The sequence below is a fragment of the Triturus cristatus genome, chromosome 1_2 (genome assembly GCF_964204655.1).
Source record: "Triturus cristatus chromosome 1_2, aTriCri1.1, whole genome shotgun sequence".
NCBI lineage: Eukaryota > Metazoa > Chordata > Amphibia > Caudata > Salamandridae > Triturus > Triturus cristatus.
The window spans coordinates 273,536,006-273,558,607 of record NC_140580.1 but is presented as its reverse complement, the minus strand read 5'-3'; the positions used below and the strand labels follow the sequence as shown (position 1 = coordinate 273,558,607).

The window sequence follows — 22,602 nt, the reverse complement described above, 5'->3', positions numbered from 1 at the left end:
GCGAGAGCGCGGCACTCGCCCCCCGAACTGGAGGCATGCGGAGGTGGTTGTATTTCACAAACTGGGTAGGCCACCAGATCAAGACGCACCATATAGACCCATATCCCTTTTAAATGTGGAGGCCAAAATCTTGGCCAAGGCCCTGGCGTATCACCTACTGCCCCATATTGCCTCTCTGATCCACCCCAACCTGGCTGGTTTTAAGCCTAAAAGGGCGACTAGGCACAATATTCGGCGGGCGCATATAGCTGTGGCGGCCATCCAGCGACTGGGTGCACTGGCGGCTCTGTTAGCAGACATGGATAGGGCGTTTGACTCCCAAAGTTGGGTGCATCTCTTTGACTTACTACATAGGCTGAATTTCGGACCGCGATTTATATCCTATTTACTCTCCTATATACGGACCTCACCGCGTCGGTGCGGGGTGGCTGGCGCAGTCTCATCCATGTGCTCTATCGGTCAGGGAACGAGACAGGGCTGCCCCCTGTCCCCTTATGTATTTGCCCTTGTAATGGAGCCGCTGGCTGCGTGGGTGCGAATGGATGCGCAGGTACAGGGATTGTCAGATAGGATCGCATTATATGCGGATGATGTCCTATTCTTCCTCACGAATGTGGATCGAACGGGCCTCGGCGCCTGGGCATCGTCGCTTCAATTGGCGGTGGGAGGATTGAAATATTTAGGTGTCTTTATAACGGACGTGCCCGTGGTTTCCTGGGAGCGCAATCTGGTACCAGTGTGGGAGCGAGTACGTGAAGATATTAAGATCTGGTCCCGTATGCCCCTGACCATCTATGGCAGATCGGCTATAGAATATGGTGGCGCTTCCCCGGATTCTCTATCAGATGCAGAACCACCCATATCCGATTCCCCCCCGATGGTTCCGGCAAGTGAACGCGGTTCTTGGATAGTTCTTGTGGGAAGGGAGCAAGGTGTGTGTGGCCCTGCGTACGTGCTTATCTACCTATTGCAGGGGTCTAGTATCGTCGGACATTCTGTCTTACTATCAAGCATCCCATCTGCTTGTATTGAATGAATGGTGGTATGGCAATAGGGAGGATCCGGCTTATGCAGTGGAGCGGCGGCTCATGGGAGATTACTCACTGCAATGGGTATTATATTCGGCACCGCTGCGGGGATTGTTGCCTTCGGCTACGAAGGTCATATTCCAGGTCTGGAGACAGGCATTGAGTAGGATGGAGTGGTGGAACACGCTGACGTGGAAGACTCCCCTCTGGGATAACGGGCGGTTACCGCAACTAGCTGCCTTGCAGGGATTCCGGGGCTGGGATCATATAAGGATATCAGTCTTGGGGGACGTTATGAGAGGTTCAGTCTTGAAATTCTTCCAGGACCTTCAGACGAAATTTCGTATGCCAAAATCCCAGTTCTTTAAGTACCTTCAATTCTGGCACGCCCTGTCCCCCAGTCTGGAAGGTTTGGAGTCCATGGCTGAGGTCAGCACCCTGGAGGCCAAAGTTTTTATGGGAGAGCTTCAGGATCGTAAGATTTCCAGAATATACCAAACCCTAGGTATCCATTGCGCCTCCACACTGCACAAACTCCGGGAGGATTGGGAGGGGATATAGGTCCCTTGGAGAAGGAGGACTGGGCAGAGGCCCTGGCTTCTCCGCGCAGGGCGGCCATAGCGGTGCGTCTGATCCAGTTTAAATACCTCCACAGGGCCTACTACACAGAAGCGTTTGTGGAAGGCAGGGTTGATTGCCTCTCCGGTGTGCCTTAGATGTAACCGGGAGGAAAGTACGCTGGTACATACGGTTTGGCAGGGTCTCTCCCTGGATCGTTTTTCGAGGGGGGGTTCACACTTGTTTATCAGAGGTCCTGGGGTGGGACATTCCCCGTTCACCGAAACTTGCCTTATTACACGTCATGGAGGGGATAGGCGGAAATGTCTACAAACGCCATTTATTACTGTTGGGTGTTACCTTAGCAAAACGAGACATAGCGAGGGCGTGGAAAGCACAGAGGCCCCCTGCAGTAGCCGCAGGGAAGAATGGTCTGGACTTTTGCATGGGCCTAGAAAAACCCATCTTCATTGCCAGGGGGTGCCCCCAAAAACATTTTAAGATATGGAAAAGGTGGGCAGATTATCGGGGACTGCTCCTAGAGCCGGTTCCAGTGGCGCACGACCCGCACTGAGAGTGAGTGTATGGTGCAATCTGGAGGAGGGATGGGGGGGGTAGATTTTTATTGTATTACCTTCAATTTTCTTGGGTATCATTGTGAAAAATGTCATAGTCAGCATTATATGCTCTATATGTGCAGACACCTCTGGGTTACTGGGCCCTGCTGTTTATGTGCCATTTGACAAATAAAATTTGTTTTAAAAAAAAGAGAGAGGCAAGAAGAAAACAGTTGACTGTGAGGGAAAATGGAGAAGTTGGTGCATTAAGAACAACTTGAATGCGAAGTGCTTATGTTAAATATGCTTTATTTAACTAACAACAATTTTCATGTTTTTGCAAAGCACCAGCGTTAGCTATAGCACGCTTCACAACAAAAGAAAATTACCATGAAACAATGTTACCTAAAATGGGAGGGAAATAAGCTTGAAAACTAGCGCAACCCCAGATGTTACTCTAGTCTTCCTGCTCGAATGAAAACAGTTGCCAACATTGTCATTTTGTTGTTTGGAAGAATTGACTGGCACAGTTGCTGTCCATCACAGAATACAACATTTCCAGTCTTTCAAAAACAGCAAGGAAAATTGCTAGCCCATAACTGCTAACTGCCGTGAGTGTCGATCAGTTTTTCAGAGCGGCCTAATTAAAAGTGCAGAAAGTTCTGCACACCCAGACAGGAGAATGTGACCAGATGTTCTCATTGAATAGATCGGCTGGTGTCCCCATGTGTTCTGCCGGGACCCTGCATTGTCCCAGATTTTCCCGCTGTGAGCGCACGCACCACGGAAGTTGTCTGTAAAGGAGAGGCCCGTGCCGCCTGGGATTGTTGCAAAAGGGATTCGAGGAAGCCGCTCCCTCATGCGAGTTTAAGACTCTTCCACAGTGCTTGAGATTAACACAATCATAATTGCGAATTACTCATTTGGAAAAAAATAAATAAATAAATAAATAAAAAATAAAAATAAAAATAGAAAATAAAAAAATCGAAAATAAAATGTTCGTGGTGGCGTGGAGAAAAAGATTAAAGACTCTTAACTGCACAATTGCATTGTCAGGAAAGAAGACTTAATCACACGCCCGGAGACAGTTACAAAGAAACACCAAACCGCTTCAGTTTGCTTGACTTAGCAGTGGGGGCGGGGAGGGGTGAGTCCGGGACGGAACAATGCTCGAAGCCATACAGGGCTGCTGTATAAAAGTGCAGAGTGGAGGTTTAAGTCTATAGATGAGGTGATTTAGCACATACGTGCGTTCGGCGGCCGGGATGCGCACGCGGACGCTATACCAAAAGAGTGCCATGCTGCCAAATAGCATCGCTGCTCCTGGGGTCTGCTGCTGAGCAGTGGGGGCAGAAAGGGGTGAGTCCGGGACTGCGTTCGGCAGTCGGGATGCGCGCGCATGTTAATGTGCACTATTTTTTTTTTAAAAACAATTACGCTGTGTAAACGTAAGGATACTGAAGTAAGGCAGTGCTGCTTCCGGAATGAACGGAAGTTACGTGTGGCATGAACAGCCTATAATGGAGGTTAACAAATCACAAACCACGAGAAATTAACAAGCAATGGGCGGAGTTTCACCACCCATATGGATTACTAGATGTCTCTGAGAGACAGCGCATGCGCGCAGCATAGGCAAAACCTAAAAGCGGGAGATGGATGTACCTGGCAACTACCACTTGATAAGTTCGCTAGATGCTGGTGCAAATTGTTTTTCACGGTCATGCTTAGCTCACTGAATAATCGGATTGAGGGCAATTAAATTGTCCCAATGGAACAAGAGGGTTATAAGCGTGGGCACTCAAAGATAGATTACTGCTTCAGTTTGTAGGCACTGGTGGAAAAGGCTAAGGGAACAACCGGGAGTTTATTGTGATGTTTTGTTGATTTCAGCTCAGCTTTTGATTTGGTGGATCGCAGCATAATTTGAGCTAAATTAACACAGCAGGGAATCTACTAATTTTAACTGGCAATGCTGCAGGAATAGCACTCTGAAAATTGGGCTCATGTGGAGCTTAATTTGGATGGACCCTTTCAAAAAGAATTCTTCTAGAAATTGGATATGGCAGGGCTGCGTCCCGGCCCCTTCTCTATTCTCTTCGTTCCTAGCAGACATTCAGGGGGTGCTGGTGGGAACTCAGTCCTCTTAGCTGAAAATAGAAGGTGGACATGTTTTGTGCCTATTTTAAGCAGATCTGGTGAGTCTAGATTTGACCCAAATAGGCCTACAGAGAAAATTGAATGGATGTAATAATTGTTGTGAAGCTAACAAATTAAAGGTGAACTTGGGGAAAACAAAAAATAATCCCCTTTGGGAAAAAATCCAAACTGTATAAGTGGTTACTGGTTAACAGGAGGATGGAAGTGGTATACTCCAATAAGTATTTAGGGATGACGTTTAAAGCTGAACTGGACCCTACATAAAGAATTGGTGGCAACACATACAGCAGCAATGATAGGGGGCCTAGTCCGTTTTAAGAATACCTGTGGTGGCCCATCCTGGTCTCCCCTTTTGACAGTCTATAAAGCAATGGTCCCTACTCAATGTCTTTAGGGGGCTGAGGTTTTGTCCCCAAGTTGAGGGAAGTTGGGAGAGGTGTGTGGACAAGTGCTTGATAAAAACAGTTGGCACTCTCAAAAGGTGCGATGGGCAAGGCATTAGGACTAAAGGGGATTTGCAGGCTTGGAATGTCTTGGCCTATAAAGCAAACCTGCGATTTTGAGATAAGCTTTGTGTAATGAAGTAACAAGAGCCGAGCACAGGTAACACTTCTTTATTCAGGCCAACCGCTCTCTAACTGACAAGCAGATTGTCAACATTCCATTGTAAGCTTCAGAAGATACCAAGGTGAGAGGAATGCGGGGGTGGATGGAAAATACCAAAAGGGAGGGAAAAGGGGGAAGATACAACACATCTCCTTACCCAACATAACAATGACAAAAGCACGGAATATTACACAGCAACTCTATCCCCACTCCATACCTGACCATTTTCACATTCCACCACATTTCTCCCTTTGCTCATTATCTTTTGAGGAGGGAAGAATTTGCTCTGACCCAATTGTACCCTAGTGGGTTTCTTTATCACTGCATCATCGTTGGTGTTAACTTTTAAATCCTTCACACCATATTTCTTGTCATACCATCCTTTACAGCGGGATTGATGTTGCTGCACTTTTGCCTGACTTTTTGTTCTGTCGTAGACAACCGTCTTGCCCCCTTCAAGCCAAAGGGGGAACAACTTTGTTCCAGGTTCTCTCCCTCTCAACACCACAAAAGGAGAAATACCCGTCACCAAATTGGGTGCCGTGTGGTAAGCCCACAAGCAGTCTCTCAGGGAATTGTCTACATTGAACCCATTAGACATGGCCAGTTGTATATGTTCTTTGATCAAACGGTTCATCCTCTCCACTAGTCCATTGGCCTTGGGACAGTAGAGAGCCGTTTTCTCATGCTTGATGTTATGGTTCTTCAAAAAGACTAACATTTCCTCCGAAGTAAATTGTACCCCATTATCAGTCACCAGAGTGGATGGTACTCCTTCATAACAAAACACTGAACTTAAGAAGGCAATGAGGTTCTTAGTTGTAGTGGAAGAAGTGAATTTGATATTGACCCAGTGGGAAGTATAATCTACCAGAACAAACATGAATCTCCTTTGGGGACCTAGAGTATCCATTGGGCCAATTATGTCCACAGCCAGTTTTGTCCATGGAACAGTAGGTACCTCCACAGGGGAAAGGGGAACCTTATGAGTAGATTTTACTTTGTCGCTTTTGGCACAATTACAGCAGTCCTTGACCTTCCATTCTACCCTAGAGTCCATCTTAGGGAACCAGAAACTGTTCCTCACTTTTGTTTTAGTGAAACTTCTCCCTAAGTGGCCTTCGTGTGCCAGATCTATTATCCTGTCTCTGAGTGCTTCAGGTGGCACAATTTTGGAATTACGATAGATTTTGTTACTCTGGATGTTCAACTCATTTCTAACTTCCCAGAATCCCTTTAAGCTCTCCGTAACATCGCTACATTTTCCCGGCCACCCATTTATGATGTATCTTTTAAGTGTCTCCATGTTAGAATCTTTCTCCATTCCCTCATTCCATTCCTCCTCAGTAAAAGAGGGTAAAAGAACAGAAAAAATAGGAGTGTCTAGGGGGTCTTCCTCAACATTGCTTGTAATGGGAGACCTGGATAAATAGTCCGCAAGGACATTGTCCTGACCAGGAAGGTATTCAATGCGAAAGTTATATTTCTCCAGCCCCAAGACCCATTTAGCTATCCTGGGGGACTCACAACTTACTTTTTTAGATGAAAAAATGTGCGTTAGGGGTTTGTGATCCGTACGGACCGTGAAAGAGCTTCCCCAGAGAAAAAACTTAAAATGGCTGATGGCCCAGTAGCATGCCAAGGCTTCCCTCTCAATTACGGAATAATTCCGTTCAGGTTGACTTAAGGTGCGTGAAGCGAAAGCTATGATGGATTCCGTACCGTCTCCTTTCTGTAATAGAGTGGCCCCGAGACCTTTGTTGGATGCATCAGTGCATAAAATGGTCTTCTTCCTATGGTCAAAAGGGCCCAGAGCACGTGAGCTGATAATTTCTTTTCTCAGATTATTTATGGAGACAGAATGTTTTTCTTCCCATTTGAATTCACAATTTTTTTTTAACAATTCTCTTAATGAATCACATTTTTCTGCAAAATTGGGAATGAATTTAGCCATGTACTCTACCAGGCCTAAGAAGGACTTTAGCTCTTCCTTGTTCGTTGGTACAGGTGCGTTCTCGACTGCCTGAACCAGACTGAGTTTGGGTTTTATTCCTTCAAATGACAGATTGTGGCCCAAATAATCTACTTCCGTGACTTTGATTTTGCATTTTTCTTTTCTCACAGTAAGACCTGCTTTAGTTAGTCTAGTACACACTTCCCTAAATATAGAGTCATGTTCATTTCCATCTGCACCATAAACTAACACATCATCTTGGAAACACATACAGTTGGGAATTCCTTCTAGTACCCTTTGCATCATTTTTTGGAAGACAGCCGCCGCCGAAGCCAGACCGAACGGCATCCTTCCAAACATGTAGGTGCCAAAAGGCGTGGCAAATGCTGTTAGTGGCCTAGATTCCGGGTGGAGATCAACTTGATAATACGCCATGGAAAGATCTATTACTGAAAAGAATTTGGCTTTACCCATGGTGCATAACATTTCATTAATGTTTGGAAGAGGGAACCGTTCCACCCAAATGTTTTCATTAAGGCTGCGTAAGTCAATACAAAGACTAATTCCCTGTCCGTTGGCCTTGGAAGCTATGACAATAGGGGATACCCACTCTGATGCCTCAATGGGATAGATGACGCCTAGTTGGCACAACTTGTCAAGTTCCTCTTTCAATGGTTGTCTTAGGAGCAAAGGAACTTGACGGGTTTTATGCACCACAGGTTTAGCTCCTTGCTTAATTTTTATCTTATGCTGATAGTGTTTAAGTAATCCCAGGTTCTCAGAGAAAAGATTTGGGAATTCATTACAGAGGGGTGACTGTTCAATGGCTTCATTGATTAATTTGACCTGTTCCCTGCTATTAGGATCAAGGATAATGCCCAGTTCCCTCTGGTGACGCCACCCTAGAAGATTGGATCCTGAGCTAACCAGATAGACTTTACCCATAGTGGACCTACCTTTAAAATGAATTTGTGTCTCCACCATTCCCACTAATGGAATAGGGTCTCTGGTATAGCCATGGGGTGAAATGTCAGGTGTAGATATGACCATGCCATGCTCTTTCCCTATTTTCCTGAAATCATTCACATTTAACAAGGTAAAAGGCGAGCAGGAGTCTGCAAACATTTCAAAAGATTCACTATTTATGACTACATCGCATTTAGGGTATTCATTACCATTCCTTTCCACCAAACTCCTTACTTGGAACACATAACTAAGTTGATCCTCACTGGATGCACTGATGACTTTGACTTGACTAGGTTCGCTGTCCCTGCACACTCTAGCTAAATGTCCCCTTCTGTTACATTTTTTGCAATGAGCATTGCGAGCTGTGCACAATGGATTATTAGCTAGGTGATTACTACTGCCGCATCTATAACATTTGAAATCATGTTGATCTTTTGGCCATTTCACAGAAGCCTCTCCTTTTTGTCTGACTTTAGGAGGATTCTTGCTAGGCCCATCAACCTGAACTGCTGCTACTACTTCCTCATTTATTTTGATTTCCTTCATACATTTGGCAGTGTGTTCAATAGACTGAGCTATAGAAATGGCCTCCTCTAAGGATGGATTTTTGGATAGCAACTTCTCTTGAATTCTACTGTTACTTGTACATCTGACCAACTGGTCGCGAATGAGCGAATCATTTAGTTCCCCAAAATCGCACCTTTGAGTTAGCCCTCTCAAAACAGCAATATAATTCTTAACAGACTCATTTGGGACCTACTGAAAAATTTATGACGTTCAAGGACCACATTAATTTTGTCCCCAAAATGATTACCTAACTTTAACATAGTTATGTCATACACATCTAAATCATCTTCTTCCTCCAACTCAGGTTCTGGCAGAGTTTCATACACTTTTCGCCCATGAACACCAATATTGTGCAAGAGAAGATGTTGTTTCCTTAAGGCGGAAAACCTTTCTCCCCCCATAGCAATTAAATAGGACTCAAATAGTTTAGTCCATTCCTTCCAATGGATCTCTGGATCTCCACAGTCATTTAGGAAGGAAGGTGGTTGGCAAATGCCTGGCGTGCCCATGTTTTACCAAAAAAAAAAAAAAAAAAAAAAAATGCAAACGAAAACACAGTGGCACAGGAATCCAACCACCACTGTTGCCCACAACGCTCTCCTCAAGGTTTAAAATGACTCCCCACAATACTTGCATGAACTAGTGCATCGAATAACAAACTATAGCATAAACTTAAATCACTAATATGTATAATACGCAATGACCAGTATAATGAATGTAGTAATATAGTTCACAGCTAGTGAAGAGTTTATGTAATTTCCAATTACGGAATCATCCACCACTCCTAGGTACGTTATGCAAAACACTGTGGGGAAAATACAGACAGGGCCAACCAGAAATGGTTCTGAGAGACTATGAATTCTCTGGCGGAGTGAGGTAGAAGTTTACCCCTAACTTAAAGTAACAGGCCAGAAGAATAAATTGTCACAGTAAGATAATATGGCCAAAAACAAAAACAAAAAAATAGCAGGAAGCGTAGACTCCTCGCAGGAAGGAAGCCGCTGACAGCGTATACAATATCAATCCTACCAGAACGAGAAGAATTGCTCCGAACAGAACCCTGTGAATAACGAGGCGTCAGTTGCAGAGGAACATCACCGAGTGCTGCAAACAGGATCCTGCAAAGACGCGAAGTTCCAGCACACCGTAAGGACACCTCAGAAGAGAAGAGTGCCTACCGTGTGGTAACGCTGCAGGATTCCGCCGCCAGACACCTCCGTAGCCCACTACAATCACCTGAGATGCCGCGTGAACCTCGCCCAGGGTGACGAAGGAGGCGTAACTACACCTCAGCCAGCCTTTTTCTTGTAAACGCGGAAGCTGCCTCAAAGTGACCGCCCCCGAGGGCGTGAAAAGCAAGGCAGACGAATTCACCAACCAGACCCTGTAACTCCGCCCGCTTGTGGGCGTGAGGAGGCGTAGCAGGTCGAAGGAACTGACAGGAAAAATTCTTCCACGTCGAATACCGATCGAGACACTGACGTGAATTCCTCCCAGCAGACGATTCACCAGCCAGACCCTGTAACTCCGCCCGCTTGTGGGCGTGAGGAGGCGTAGCAGGTCGGAGAAACTGACATAAAAATTCTCCCACGTCGTATGCAGAACGAGACACTGACGTGAAATACTTCCAGCCGTCAGTAGCCTTAGGAAGACGTGTGGCAGTAGCGCAGGGAGCCCCTGGTCCAGCACAGTAAATTCACGAATATCACCGCTGTTCCTGGTATTTGAGAGCAAATGAAAAGGGGAGTTGGCCTGATCTGCCCCCTCCACAGGATCGTCGCCAGTGTAATGAAGTAACAAGAGCCGAGCATAGGTAACACTTCTTTATTCAGGCCAACCGCTCTCTAACTGACAAGCAGATTGTCAACATTCCACTGTAAGCTTCAGAAGATACCAAGGTGAGAGGAATGCGGGGGTGGATGGAAAATACCAAAAGGGAGGGAAAAGGGGGAAGATACAACACTTTGGTCCTGGAAGGTGCAGAAGATATCCATTCTATGCACTGCTGAAAAAGGAAGGAGTGAGTTAAGATGGGCGGTGCAGGTCAGAAATAGGTTAGATACCATTGTGGGGGCCCTCACAAATTGAGAAATTTAAGCTAACTGCGGCCTCCCACCTTTCGAAAGCCGAATTTAACAGGGCCAGTGGAAGGGAGTCTAGATTGGCTGATACGGAGTATGTAGGGAACAGACCTTCTGCAAAGTATATGTTAGAATCTTGGGAAAACAGAAAGGCATTCCCGCACATATAAGCACTTCCAGGTGCCCATTTATGTTTATTACTATTAAAATTCCAGATAGCTTTGCATGTCCGATATTTAAGGGCTAAGAAATGTTACGTTTTTCTGGAAGCGGAGCATAACTGTACATGTGGTTTGAGGTTCCAAAATGTTTATGTTTGGGGAATCAGTTTCAGAGGCTTGGCCCACGTACCTGTTGGACTTCACTGTTGCTGCCCTGTCCTGTTGCGCTATCGCCGCTGTCCCTGGGCTCCACACGCTGTGTGTCTCCCCTGCTGCCGCCACTTCATCTCGCGGCCGTGAGCAGGGGGAGACTACAGCTCCCAGCCTCCCTAGCGCCCGCTGACGTCATCTACGCGCCCGGAGGCGCTTAAAAGATCACGGCTCCCTCGGTGGAGCGGGAATCAGTTTCAGAGGCTTGGCCCACGTACCTGTTGGACTTCACTGTTGCTGCCCTGTCCTGTTGCGCTATCGCCGCTGTCCCTGGGCTCCACACGCTGTGTGTCTCCCCTGCTGCCGCCACTTCATCTCGCGGCCGTGAGCAGGGGGAGACTACAGCTCCCAGCCTCCCTAGCGCCCGCTGACGTCATCTACGCGCCCGGAGGCGCTTAAAAGATCACGGCTCCCTCGGTGGAGCGGGAATCAGTTTCAGAGGCTTGGCCCACGTACCTGGTGGACTTCACTGTTGCTGCCCTGTCCTGTTGCGCTATCGCCGCTGTCCCTGGGCTCCACACGCTGTGTGTCTCCCCTGCTGCCGCCACTTCATCTCGCGGCCGTGAGCAGGGGGAGACTACAGCTCCCAGCCTCCCTAGCGCCCGCTGACGTCATCTACGCGCCCGGAGGCGCTTAAAAGATCACGGCTCCCTCGGTGGAGCGGGAATCAGTTTCAGAGGCTTGGCCCACGTACCTGTTGGACTTCACTGTTGCTGCCCTGTCCTGTTGCGCTATCGCCGCTGTCCCTGGGCTCCACACGCTGTGTGTCTCCCCTGCTGCCGCCACTTCATCTCGCGGCCGTGAGCAGGGGGAGACTACAGCTCCCAGCCTCCCTAGCGCCCGCTGACGTCATCTACGCGCCCGGAGGCGCTTAAAAGATCACGGCTCCCTCGGTGGAGCGGGAATCAGTTTCAGAGGCTTGGCCCACGTACCTGTTGGACTTCACTGTTGCTGCCCTGTCCTGTTGCGCTATCGCCGCTGTCCCTGGGCTCCACACGCTGTGTGTCTCCCCTGCTGCCGCCACTTCATCTCGCGGCCGTGAGCAGGGGGAGACTACAGCTCCCAGCCTCCCTAGCGCCCGCTGACGTCATCTACGCGCCCGGAGGCGCTTAAAAGATCACGGCTCCCTCGGTGGAGCGGGAATCAGTTTCAGAGGCTTGGCCCACGTACCTGGTGGACTTCACTGTTGCTGCCCTGTCCTGTTGCGCTATCGCCGCTGTCCCTGGGCTCCACACGCTGTGTGTCTCCCCTGCTGCCGCCACTTCATCTCGCGGCCGTGAGCAGGGGGAGACTACAGCTCCCAGCCTCCCTAGCGCCCGCTGACGTCATCTACGCGCCCGGAGGCGCTTAAAAGATCACGGCTCCCTCGGTGGAGCGGGAATCAGTTTCAGAGGCTTGGCCCACGTACCTGTTGGACTTCACTGTTGCTGCCCTGTCCTGTTGCGCTATCGCCGCTGTCCCTGGGCTCCACACGCTGTGTGTCTCCCCTGCTGCCGCCACTTCATCTCGCGGCCGTGAGCAGGGGGAGACTACAGCTCCCAGCCTCCCTAGCGCCCGCTGACGTCATCTACGCGCCCGGAGGCACTTAAAAGATCACGGCTCTATCCGCGTCGCGGGACGCGCGCGGGCGGCGCCGGGCTAAGCCCGGGCAAAGGGCGGGCCCTCTGAGGACAGAAGAGACTGGACTGGGCCACGGACTCTGTACGTATGTGAGACAGACCCTGTGTAGTCACTATACTTTGTTGTGTAACGTGGTTATCCGCAGGGTCTAAGTGAAGTTAGCCGGTTGTATAGTCCCCGGTAAAAACGTGCCTGGTTCCAAGGATTACTGTTAGGGTTGTTAATATGTCTAAGGTCAAGACGAATAAACCCACCAAGAGGGCTGGTTCTATGGATAACTATCTGGTGCAAAAGGTGACCCAAATTAACAACACCCGTAGAGCTTCCCTAGGGCGAGGTAATGATTCTGCCGTGTGTGCTGAATTACCGTCTCCTTTGATAGTCACAGCTCCTATAGATGGACTGGACGGGGGAAGCGGGGCTGCTGTAATCATTGCAGCACAAACACACATAGATCAGATTGCAGATGACCCTGAAGTTGCATCTGAACTAACAGAGGAAGAGTCATCACCCTTATCACCCCTATCGCCCCAGCAAAGACCAATGAGACTGTGCAGGAAGGTGCAAGCTAAGCGCGTGGGCAATTATTGCAAGAGTAAAACCGGGAGGGGCAATAGAGTCTCTAACAGTGGGGGACTGCAAAAGAATCTAGGAGAGGGTAGTGGCATGGGCGGATTGAGTTCTAATATCGCCCCTGAACCATTAACACTTCTATTTCACTCACTGGAGGGAAAATTAGAGGCAAAAATTGTAGAGTTGATGCAACCATTGCTAGCCAAATTAGATACTATGGCCTTAGAAGTAGAAAGACTAGGTGGCCTGTTAAAATCCCACCTGGCTGGGGTATCAGGTAAATCAGATGCAGCAAATAATAGACCAACTGTGGATGACCCGGGATCATCAAAAGGAAGTGTATCCAATATTCCATTAAACAGGCAGATTAACACACAGAATACAGTGGTTGTTGTTGATCCTGTCTTACCGGATCCCACGACATTAACAATGCAGAATACCATTAATACGAGATCTCGAGGGAAATTTGCCCCATAGCCACATAAAGAAAAATCGTCATGTAAATCTTCCTCCTGATTGCGCACCTTACGTGGCTGTACTTATAAATGTCCCACCCATTCAGCCCCAAGCATATCAGGTGCCTGAAGAAAATCATGACTCTTTAAAGAATAGGACGGTTTTCTGGCTTAACAAGAATTGTGGGTTTCCCGTTAAGTATGCAGATCAAATATTAACAACAAGAAGGGTGAGCTGGATTGGATCATCTAGCAAGACAACAAATGGTGACTGCATTATCATTAATTTTAGGCATCCTCAGCATGCTGCTACAGTTCTACTCAGAGCTGCTGCATTGGCCAACACTCCTAATAGTATTTGTATACGCGCACTGGGGTTTTTTTATTCCCATTTTATTAGAAATCCACCAACCCCTGGCCCATTTAGATCACGTATACCCTCACAGTCACTGCCTCCCAATGAGGAATATGTTCATAATGTGGGGTTACGGAGAGGTAACGGTTTTAACATTGTAACTCACAACAGATTTGATGTCCTCTCGGGATTAGAGCTATGTGACTGACAGGAGGTATCCGGTGGGCAGGCAACTCGTGGATTAATGGACACGGAATGTTCGGAATGTATTTTGGCCGTCAACAACTCTAATAATATAATCTCTTGGAACATCGCGGGTCTTGGTTCCAAAATGGAGGATTGCAATTGGATCAAGTATATTAAAAAGTACCAAGTTATCTGTCTACAGGAAACTTGGTCAATCGATTGTAATTACTTCCTGGAAGGGTATAAGGCCTACTACGTACCGGCAGTAGCAACTAACAGGGGTAGACCTAAGGGGGGCTTGGTTGTGTTTATCTCTATAGTTTTATGTTGTAAGGTTCGGAGAATTACAACAAACCACACTGGCATTATTGGTTTAGTTTTAAATGGAGATAACTGTATGGCCGGTCTGGTCAATTTTTATAATTCCACTAATTGTAGTACCAACTCTAGTCAGATAGTTACATTGAATTCCTTTATTAGTAACTCCATGAAGGGTTGTCTTCATAACCTCATGGTGGTCGGGGATTTTAATGTTCATCCCTGTGGAGACCCTCTTTTTAAAATGATTACAGAATTTAATTGCCCGGACTCGGAGAATTTCCATTTTGAGCACACAACTGAGGGGGAACACCTCAATGATATGCTTAATGAGTTAGAACTAACTCCTATGATGGCATTGATGGCCCCGAATAAGTGCTTTGATACCCCAACATTTAAGGGGAATGGTAGGGCAACTTTTATAGATTTTATTTTGTTAACAACTGTAATGCAGTCTTTTGTGGGATTCTTCTCTATTGAAGTCAGTGAATTTAGTGACCATAATCCTCTCACTGCTCTTATGAGGGGTCCACTGATAGCAAAAGAAAGAGTGGAACCCCTTATCGGTAGGGTGAATACCACTGATGGCAGACGCCGACTGAGATGGTCCATGGTAACCCTTGATCAGCTGTTTATGTTTGTTAATTGATTGTTGACATTTTAATAGGTCTCGCCGCTTGATTTTAAGACCACTTTTTATAAGACATGATATAAATCATCGCAATAATACCTTTGGATTTTGTTGTTGTGTGTGCCCTATATATATATTTTTTTTTAAACATGTAAGGGTTAGTGATGTGAGGAGCCTTGGCCAAAGAATTGTAAGTTGGATACTTCAGATCGGGGGGGGGAGGGGGGGGGGGGGGGGGTTAGGGAAGAAGGGATTTTATGGATAATGTGTGTTCAAGAGTTGGTGTACTGGGGTATGTTAAGACGTTTGAGCCTGTAATAAAAGAACTGGAGGTGGGGGTACATTAAATGTACAATTTTAACCGGCTTTAATATTTATGTTTTAAGACAAAGACTCTAAACATTAATAAAGTTTTACTACTACTACCACCTCGCTTCTACAAGTAACAAAGTAAAAGCTCTCCGGTAACAGGACATTGTTTTTTTGTTATTTTCCAGTCAATGCTCGAGGCGAACCCTGCTTTTCAGCATTTTTATAACTGGGCAATCCTTTTTTCTCTACTTCGGTTAAGGACAAAGAAATATTCTAACGCAAAGTTAACATGCCCCTATCAGAATAGTCCTCAATCTCTCAAAGTTAACATGCCCCTATCAGAATAGTCCTCATCCTTGTGAAAAGCAGCTCAAACGTCCTATAGTTCATGCTAAGTATAGCCTAGTTCTGACAAAAAAACGTAACCTCTACAATCAGGGAAACGGTCATCGATGTAAACTAGAACATTTTTGACTTTAGACATGAGAGTAATTGAATGCTCAAATATGAGAGGAAGTAGTTGAAATGGAAGCACCTGCCTGGTAAACATTACTCAAGTCTAAAGGGATAACCTCGATTTTAACGTGATTCAGATGGAGTCATATTTGAATTAACCAATTGTCCAGATTCATGATTAAGGCGATTAGGTTATCAAAAGTGAGGTTTATGACCAATAATTTGTACCACCAATTGCACGGTATCTGCGTAGGTGTATGACAGAAGATGATGACCAGAGGTAATGACCAGCAAGGGCTTCCTGCATGTACTACAAATGCAAGGGACATGGTAGGCCTAGGCTCCCTACAGGTTACTTCCGATGGAGCCAATTTAAACTAACCAAACTTTAACTTATTGACAATGATAAGAAAGAAAGGAAGAGAACCATCTACTGCCAATCTTCAAACCCTGTTTACTCTCGGCAATCCTTTCATTACTACTACTAGTTACTCATGTCACCTGTGTCAGAAGACGCAAAGAGATGACGCAAGAACAACAATTCCAGACTTCCTTAGCCACTGGACTATAGAACTTAAGTTGGCAACAACCACAGACAGTGCAAACCACACGGTAGGCCAATATTACACACTGGCCTACCAAGTGAATTTCCTTTTTATTTTGCCAGTCATCTGGCCACTGAACCGGACACTAAAAATCACTGATGAATAGTTTTAGCATGACATAACATACCTGTCCAGATGACACCCACAAACGTTTTGTCTTAAGGGGTGAAATGTTGACTTTTACCCCACTAGACTGGATCAAAGTATAAATTGCTTGGAGCCTTGAAGAACAATAAATGCAGTATTTTCTTCTCCATAATGATTCTGCATGGCACTCTTTATTATACCCTCTGTGGACACCCACTCATTTCTTATTGCACACTACGCCATCAGCACTGTATATCATTTATTATACATCCTGTGAATTCATGTTTACTTATATGAATGCAATGAATCAAACCTGTATATAAGGGACAGTGTTTAATATTCATTTTACTGTTCGCCCTAGTCTGATATCATCGAATTGGAAAATTATCTTATCTTGCTTATGTTTGTAATTGAATAGGAAGTATGTTCTATTTAGCAGGATTGTTACATGGGATGTGGGGGATCTTTGGAACAACTGTTAATTCTTTAATACCATGTTTCCCTGTTGTAGTTAAGTGAGCCCTGTGGTATGTCATTTTGAGAAGAACAAATTCCAAGGTCAGAATCAGGCACATGACAGAAATCCGAACGCGCTGGAACATCTCCTCAGCCCTATTCACTAGGGACTCCAAAAGTAGGGATCTCGATAACAAGGTGGTGGGGTTGGCAGGGCAGCAAATTGGGAGGAGGCTCATATTTAGCAGGTACCTTAATGAACGCCCTTACAGAATAAACGTTTTTCTGAAATAAGGTAGCAATATTATTGCATTACAGCATTTATATTGTGCTTACCACCCCTTTGTGGGGCACTTTAGTGCTTGCCTATATGGACAGGAAGCGGCGCCATGCCGGTGGGTGCACGGCAGAATTGTCTTTGTTTTTTGATCTTATGGGGAAAGTGTATTTTAATTTCATGCGGCAGCCATAATATTGCAGAGTTTATGGGAAGAGGAGGGCAAAGAAGAAAACAGGATTTAAAAGCATTTCAAAAGAACTGTTTAATAGAATCCAGGCTGAAGTTATCATTTTATAACAGAGCCGCAATTAATATTTTTTATCCCACAATACAGCTCTCATTCACTCCTTCACCATGTCAGTCTCATTTCTGTACAACTGTAGAGCATGGACGTCATTTAGGGGTGAAGCAATGACCTTGGCTTGTCCCTGTGAACTCTGACGCAGACTTTGCGACCCGTGGCCTCAGAGGTAGCAAGATAAGTGCCAAGAACACTGGGGCAGCTCTGCATTCCTGATTTTCTGCTTGTTATTCATTATACTAATAATGAATAATATTCTATTATTCAGTATTAGTGTAATAAAAAAATTGGAACACACTTAGCTGGAACAAGACCTTTGGTGGAAGCAGTGGTAAGTAAAAATTGCTTTAAATGTACGTTGTGTGCATGCTTTGGGGTTAGCATGTGTTTATGTGAAAGAGTTGCGTGAGAATGTGCCTATACATGTGAGAATTTATTTGTATTCATTTATTTGTTTTACAAAGAGCGAACAAGGCCAAAATTTGGGTTGTCAAGAGTGCTGTACAACCTAACGAATAGCATCAAATATACAAGGACAAAAATAGAATATACAGAATGAAAAGAAAATACAAAGAGACATAGCGAAAACACCAGCAACAAAATCAAATTGGCATGGATAGTCACCTCAGATAGGAAGGAGATTATTCAAGTAGTCTCGTTTTTACTTCATTTTTTAAAAGAGCGAATGGAGGACTGGCCCTAATCTCTAGAAGAAGAAAGATCCAAATACTTGGGGCAATTGCAGAGAAAGTTCTCTAATAGGTCTTTTAGCAAACATTTTGAGGTTTCAAGAATGTGTGTGCGGGTGAAAATAAGTGACAAGTAGCTAGTGAGACTGAGATTGAGGCTCAGATTTACTGTTCTTTGACAAGGCAACGCAGCAGCAATAATGCACCTAATCTATTAAAATATGGTGCATTTTTTCTCTTACTGAGCACTGGTGCACTTTTGCAGCCATGTGCCAACGCATGCACCCTACCACCACAAATCAATGGTGTGTACAATATCTGAAGCATAGGTTTTGTACTGGAAAGGGTCATTTTCACACAAAAACGATGCTTTAGGGCTTTTCCCAATTTGTATGTGTGTTGTGCAACGCAGCACACATGCAAGGTTGGAAAAACAAATATTTTGCCTCATTACGCATGCCTTGAGGAGTATTAACATTTTGGCACAAATTCATGTCTACCAATGTTTGTAGATAGGGATCTGCATCAAAACCCACAGGTGGTTGCATGGGAAGGCCCATGAACCACCCATGGATTACCCCCTTGAAGCAAAAGAAAGCAAAGCAGGGTATAGTTTGTGTGTGACTTTGGAAAAATATGCAACGCTTCCTGGGAAAAACAAAATCAGGGTCATGCATTATCACTTTCTGTGATGTCATTATGGTAAAAGGTATGTGATGTCAGTTCCACCAACCCTGGCCTTTAGGTGAATCGACCCCCATGCTGTAGAGTGCCTTACTTCGTGGCTCATAACTACCTACCCTCAGATGCTAGAATTGGTACTATAAAAGAAGTACAAACAACATCTTCCCGGCTAGGTTTAGGTTGCTTCTAGACTGCTAAATTAAAGGTCCCGGCTCAAATCCATTCCTACCAAGATTGGAGACGCCACTGTAACGTCATCCTCATAGCTTCATAATGCTTGACCTCTCTGCAGCATTTGATACCATCTCTCCGGCACAGATGGTTCAGAGTCTGCAACAAGTGGAGGTCGGTGGGACAGCCTTGCCGCTTCTCCACTCATTTCTGTCCAACAGGACTCAAACTGTCAGCTGTGGAGGCTTCAAGGCTAAGTCCTTCAGTCTTCCCTGTGGACTACCATAGGGCTCATCTCTGAGCCCTACCCTTTTCAATCTCTTTGTGGGCCCTCTGCCTAACCTGGTGAGTTCATTTGATTTTCAAGTGCTGTCAAAAGCTGACAACACGCATATCATCTCCATTTCTAGGGACCTACAGTGGGTGGCGGGAAAGTTCAATCTGTGTATGTCCAGAACTACCTGCAGAATGAAGGACAACTCTCTGAAGATTAATGCAGACAAGACTGAAGTGCTTGGTTCTCAAGACTCCATCTGGTAAAGCACTTGGTTGCCAGTGACTGCAGACCTCTCCACCCCCACCCCGCTGTCAGGTCAGCCCAAAACCTAGGGGCATCTTTGACGACACTCTGAGCTTTGATGCTCAGGTCAGTCGCACTGTCAGCACTTGCTTCTACATCACAAGGACCCTGAAAAAGGTTGTCCCCTACATCCCATCGGAGCTGCACCAGTCAGTCATCATTGCCCTGATTACCTCACTGCTGAACGCCTGCAACGCTTTGTATCTGAACATCAATAGTTCCTCCCTGAACAAACTTCACATTGTACAGAATGCAGCAGCTCGTCTCATTCTGAACACCCCCAAACGGTATGCCGCTAGGGAGGGGATTCGCTCCCTGCACTGGCTTCCTGTCAGAAAACACATTGCTTTTAAGGCTTTGTGGCTGGATTTTAAGGCCCTCCATCATAATGGCCCCTCATACGCTTTTTCAATAGTAAATTCCAGTGAGGTAAAGAAGATCCTCTTCGTGAAAAAATCTTATGATCCCCAAATTTCGTAAGACTAGATGGGGTGGTAGCTGTTTCTCAGTAGCAGCCGCCAAATTATTAAACACCATACATACCTATATTTCAGATGCGAATTCTTTTACGGCCTTTAAAAAACATCTGACAACCTTGCTCTTCACATCTTTGTACCCCCTTTCCTGGCCACTTCACTTGTACTGATTCCATTGTTCCGCAATAGCGTCTTCACACCTTTGGGTGTCCGTGCACTCAACAAATTCTATCCTACACAGATGATGTTAAGTAGCCCCATGTCATCGGGTGACTTGCAACCAGACCGGGTTTCTTATTTAACAGCACTAAAGCGAAACAGCAAGTCATATGCAGCTCTTTAGGCTCGAAAAACTGGATGTTGTTAGCAACAACAACAAAAAACGTACCGGCAGGAAATCACTCATGAGACAGGGCAATTTCACAGCTATGTTTCAAGACTAGTAAAAGCTCGGTAGCCTCGGGATTCAACCACACGCCACCCTCGTTCATTGTCTCAAAGCTCTGAACTGATTTCCCCCATTATTCCTTCAGTACAGGTCTTAATCTGTGACTGTCAAGAACGCTCTGCTTGTGGCTCGCTTCGTCCAGGCCTTAAACATCTCCTGCAAGGCTTAGTTTCTCCATTTAACACATCACCTACGTACTGCGACTTTGTCCATACCAGTCTCACGACTCGTATGACTAGTTGTTATTCCTGCCCGCCTAGATCTTAAAAGTTGACCCGTGAAAGCCACCGCTCCCTCCCCCCTCCACCACACCCCCTCCAAACTGACATTTCTTGAGACATGAAAAGCAATCCCTGTTCCTCCCGCTTTCCTGACATGGGATTATTGTTATCCCTAGCAAGCTTCGACCGGACTATGGCCCACTTTGCAGTATACAGGATTGTATAGCGTCCTCTCCCCCCCCCCCCCCCCCGGATTATCAACCCAACCATTGGCCGGTATGTAAACTGCAGTATCACTACCCCCTAGCCCACTCTTTCAATATACCGTAACCGCACATTCGGTATTTACTCCAGGGCAGGCCTCTGTGTCCGGTGTCACTCACCGTGTGCTCATGTTCATCTGCCTGGACGGGCAGCAGAGGGGAGGCGCAGAGGAGGAGTAACGCCAGTCGCATCTTTAACGGGTCCATGTCCTGTACACACCGAGGCCGGATCTTCCTCCCGTGATTACTCCTTGTCCCCCTGGGGTAGCTGCTGCAAATGCCTGGGGCTCCTGCAACTCAAGGAGGCTTCTGTTGCCCGCTGGGCGGCTGCTGCTCCCCCCGGCGGCCTTGCCTGACAGCTCTCCGTAGCCGCTTCCGGTTGGTTTCTGGTAGCAGTGGGCCCAAGAGGCGCTTCTTCCTGTTCGCTTCTCCTTCCTGCCAGCGAGCGCCTCTCTTCTTACGGCGATAAAAACTGGTCCTTTCCCCGACCTTCCGCGCTAAGCTCAGCCCGACCCCGGCTCCCGCTGCCCCTGCCGCCTCGGTTGAGCCACGTCACTGCCACGGAGCCCGTAAGCCGGAAGTGCCTCACCTCGGCCAGGATACAGGAACAGCGCCGCCTCCCGCAGGGGCTGCTGGGCCCGAGACCTGAGCTCAGGTGTCGGACAAGGAGGCGCCGGGGCTGCTGGCTTCTTCCAGTCACTGTATCACCAATTCCTGCGTTGTTTCTGTCAGGGTCCCGGCGAGGGCTCCAAGCAGTAGCGCCTCCTCTCTTCCGAGGCACCTCCTGCATAGATTGATTGGTGCGTCTCACGTCACGGAGGAGCTTTATGACTAAGATCCTTCTCGCGGAGTTAAAAGGGTCCTTTATCGTACGGAACCTCTTGTTTTAACTTAACTCAGGGAGTCAGTAAAGCCAATGAACGTTTTTTCATGCAGCAAAGACTACAATTTGTTTAAAAAAAAAAAAAACTCTAAATATACGAACTAGAAAGTCTACCACAGGCTGCAATTGTGTTTATTTTGTAGAGGCGAGGAAGTGCTGCTTTCGTATTGCTATAGCCTTTCTTTTGTGGTCTGTCAGTACCCCATTGGGACTGCCATGGGGCAAGTAGGAAGTACTGGGCCTATCCTGGAGGGCGGGGGTTGGGTTAAGGTATTTTACTTCAGATATCCTGGCGCCCTACCTACCGTGGGCTCTGAGCAACTGACCCAAGCACCATACCAATAATCCCGATGCAGGCGGGGACTACCGATTTCAGGGTTAGTCTTCCGATTCCTGAATGCAGAAACACGATCCTGAGTTTAGTAAAACTGTAAAATAAAAAATAGCCCCTCTTTTATTACTTTAGGGAGTCCAGTTGTAATGTTTGTCTCCTATAGGAGACTCATCAACTGGCCTTGAATGCGCTCACGTTGGTTTGATCACCAGTTTGTTTCTTCAGGTCCACACAAACGAGCTGGAGTCGCGGTGTTATTGGTTACACTTTTCCCAGGCAGAGTGGTACAAACACAGGCGGAGATTGTTCTCGCTCCATATTGCCTTACATTCCACTACATTTACGGGTGCCACATTTTACACCCTTAATGACC

At 46.4% G+C, this 22,602-nt stretch overlaps 1 protein-coding gene across 1 annotated transcript in view; it reads right to left on the bottom strand.

Annotated features, from left to right (window-relative positions):
* TM9SF3 (transmembrane 9 superfamily member 3) overlaps positions 1–21,844 on the bottom strand; it is a 333,675-nt gene extending 311,831 nt beyond the window's left edge. The window contains exon 1 of the mRNA XM_085603668.1: positions 21,133–21,844. Coding sequence (XP_085459794.1) covers positions 21,133–21,219 — 87 coding nt within the window. The 5' untranslated portion in view covers positions 21,220–21,844. The remainder of the gene's footprint in view (positions 1–21,132) is intronic.
* Between the last annotated feature and the right edge of the window lie 758 nt (positions 21,845–22,602).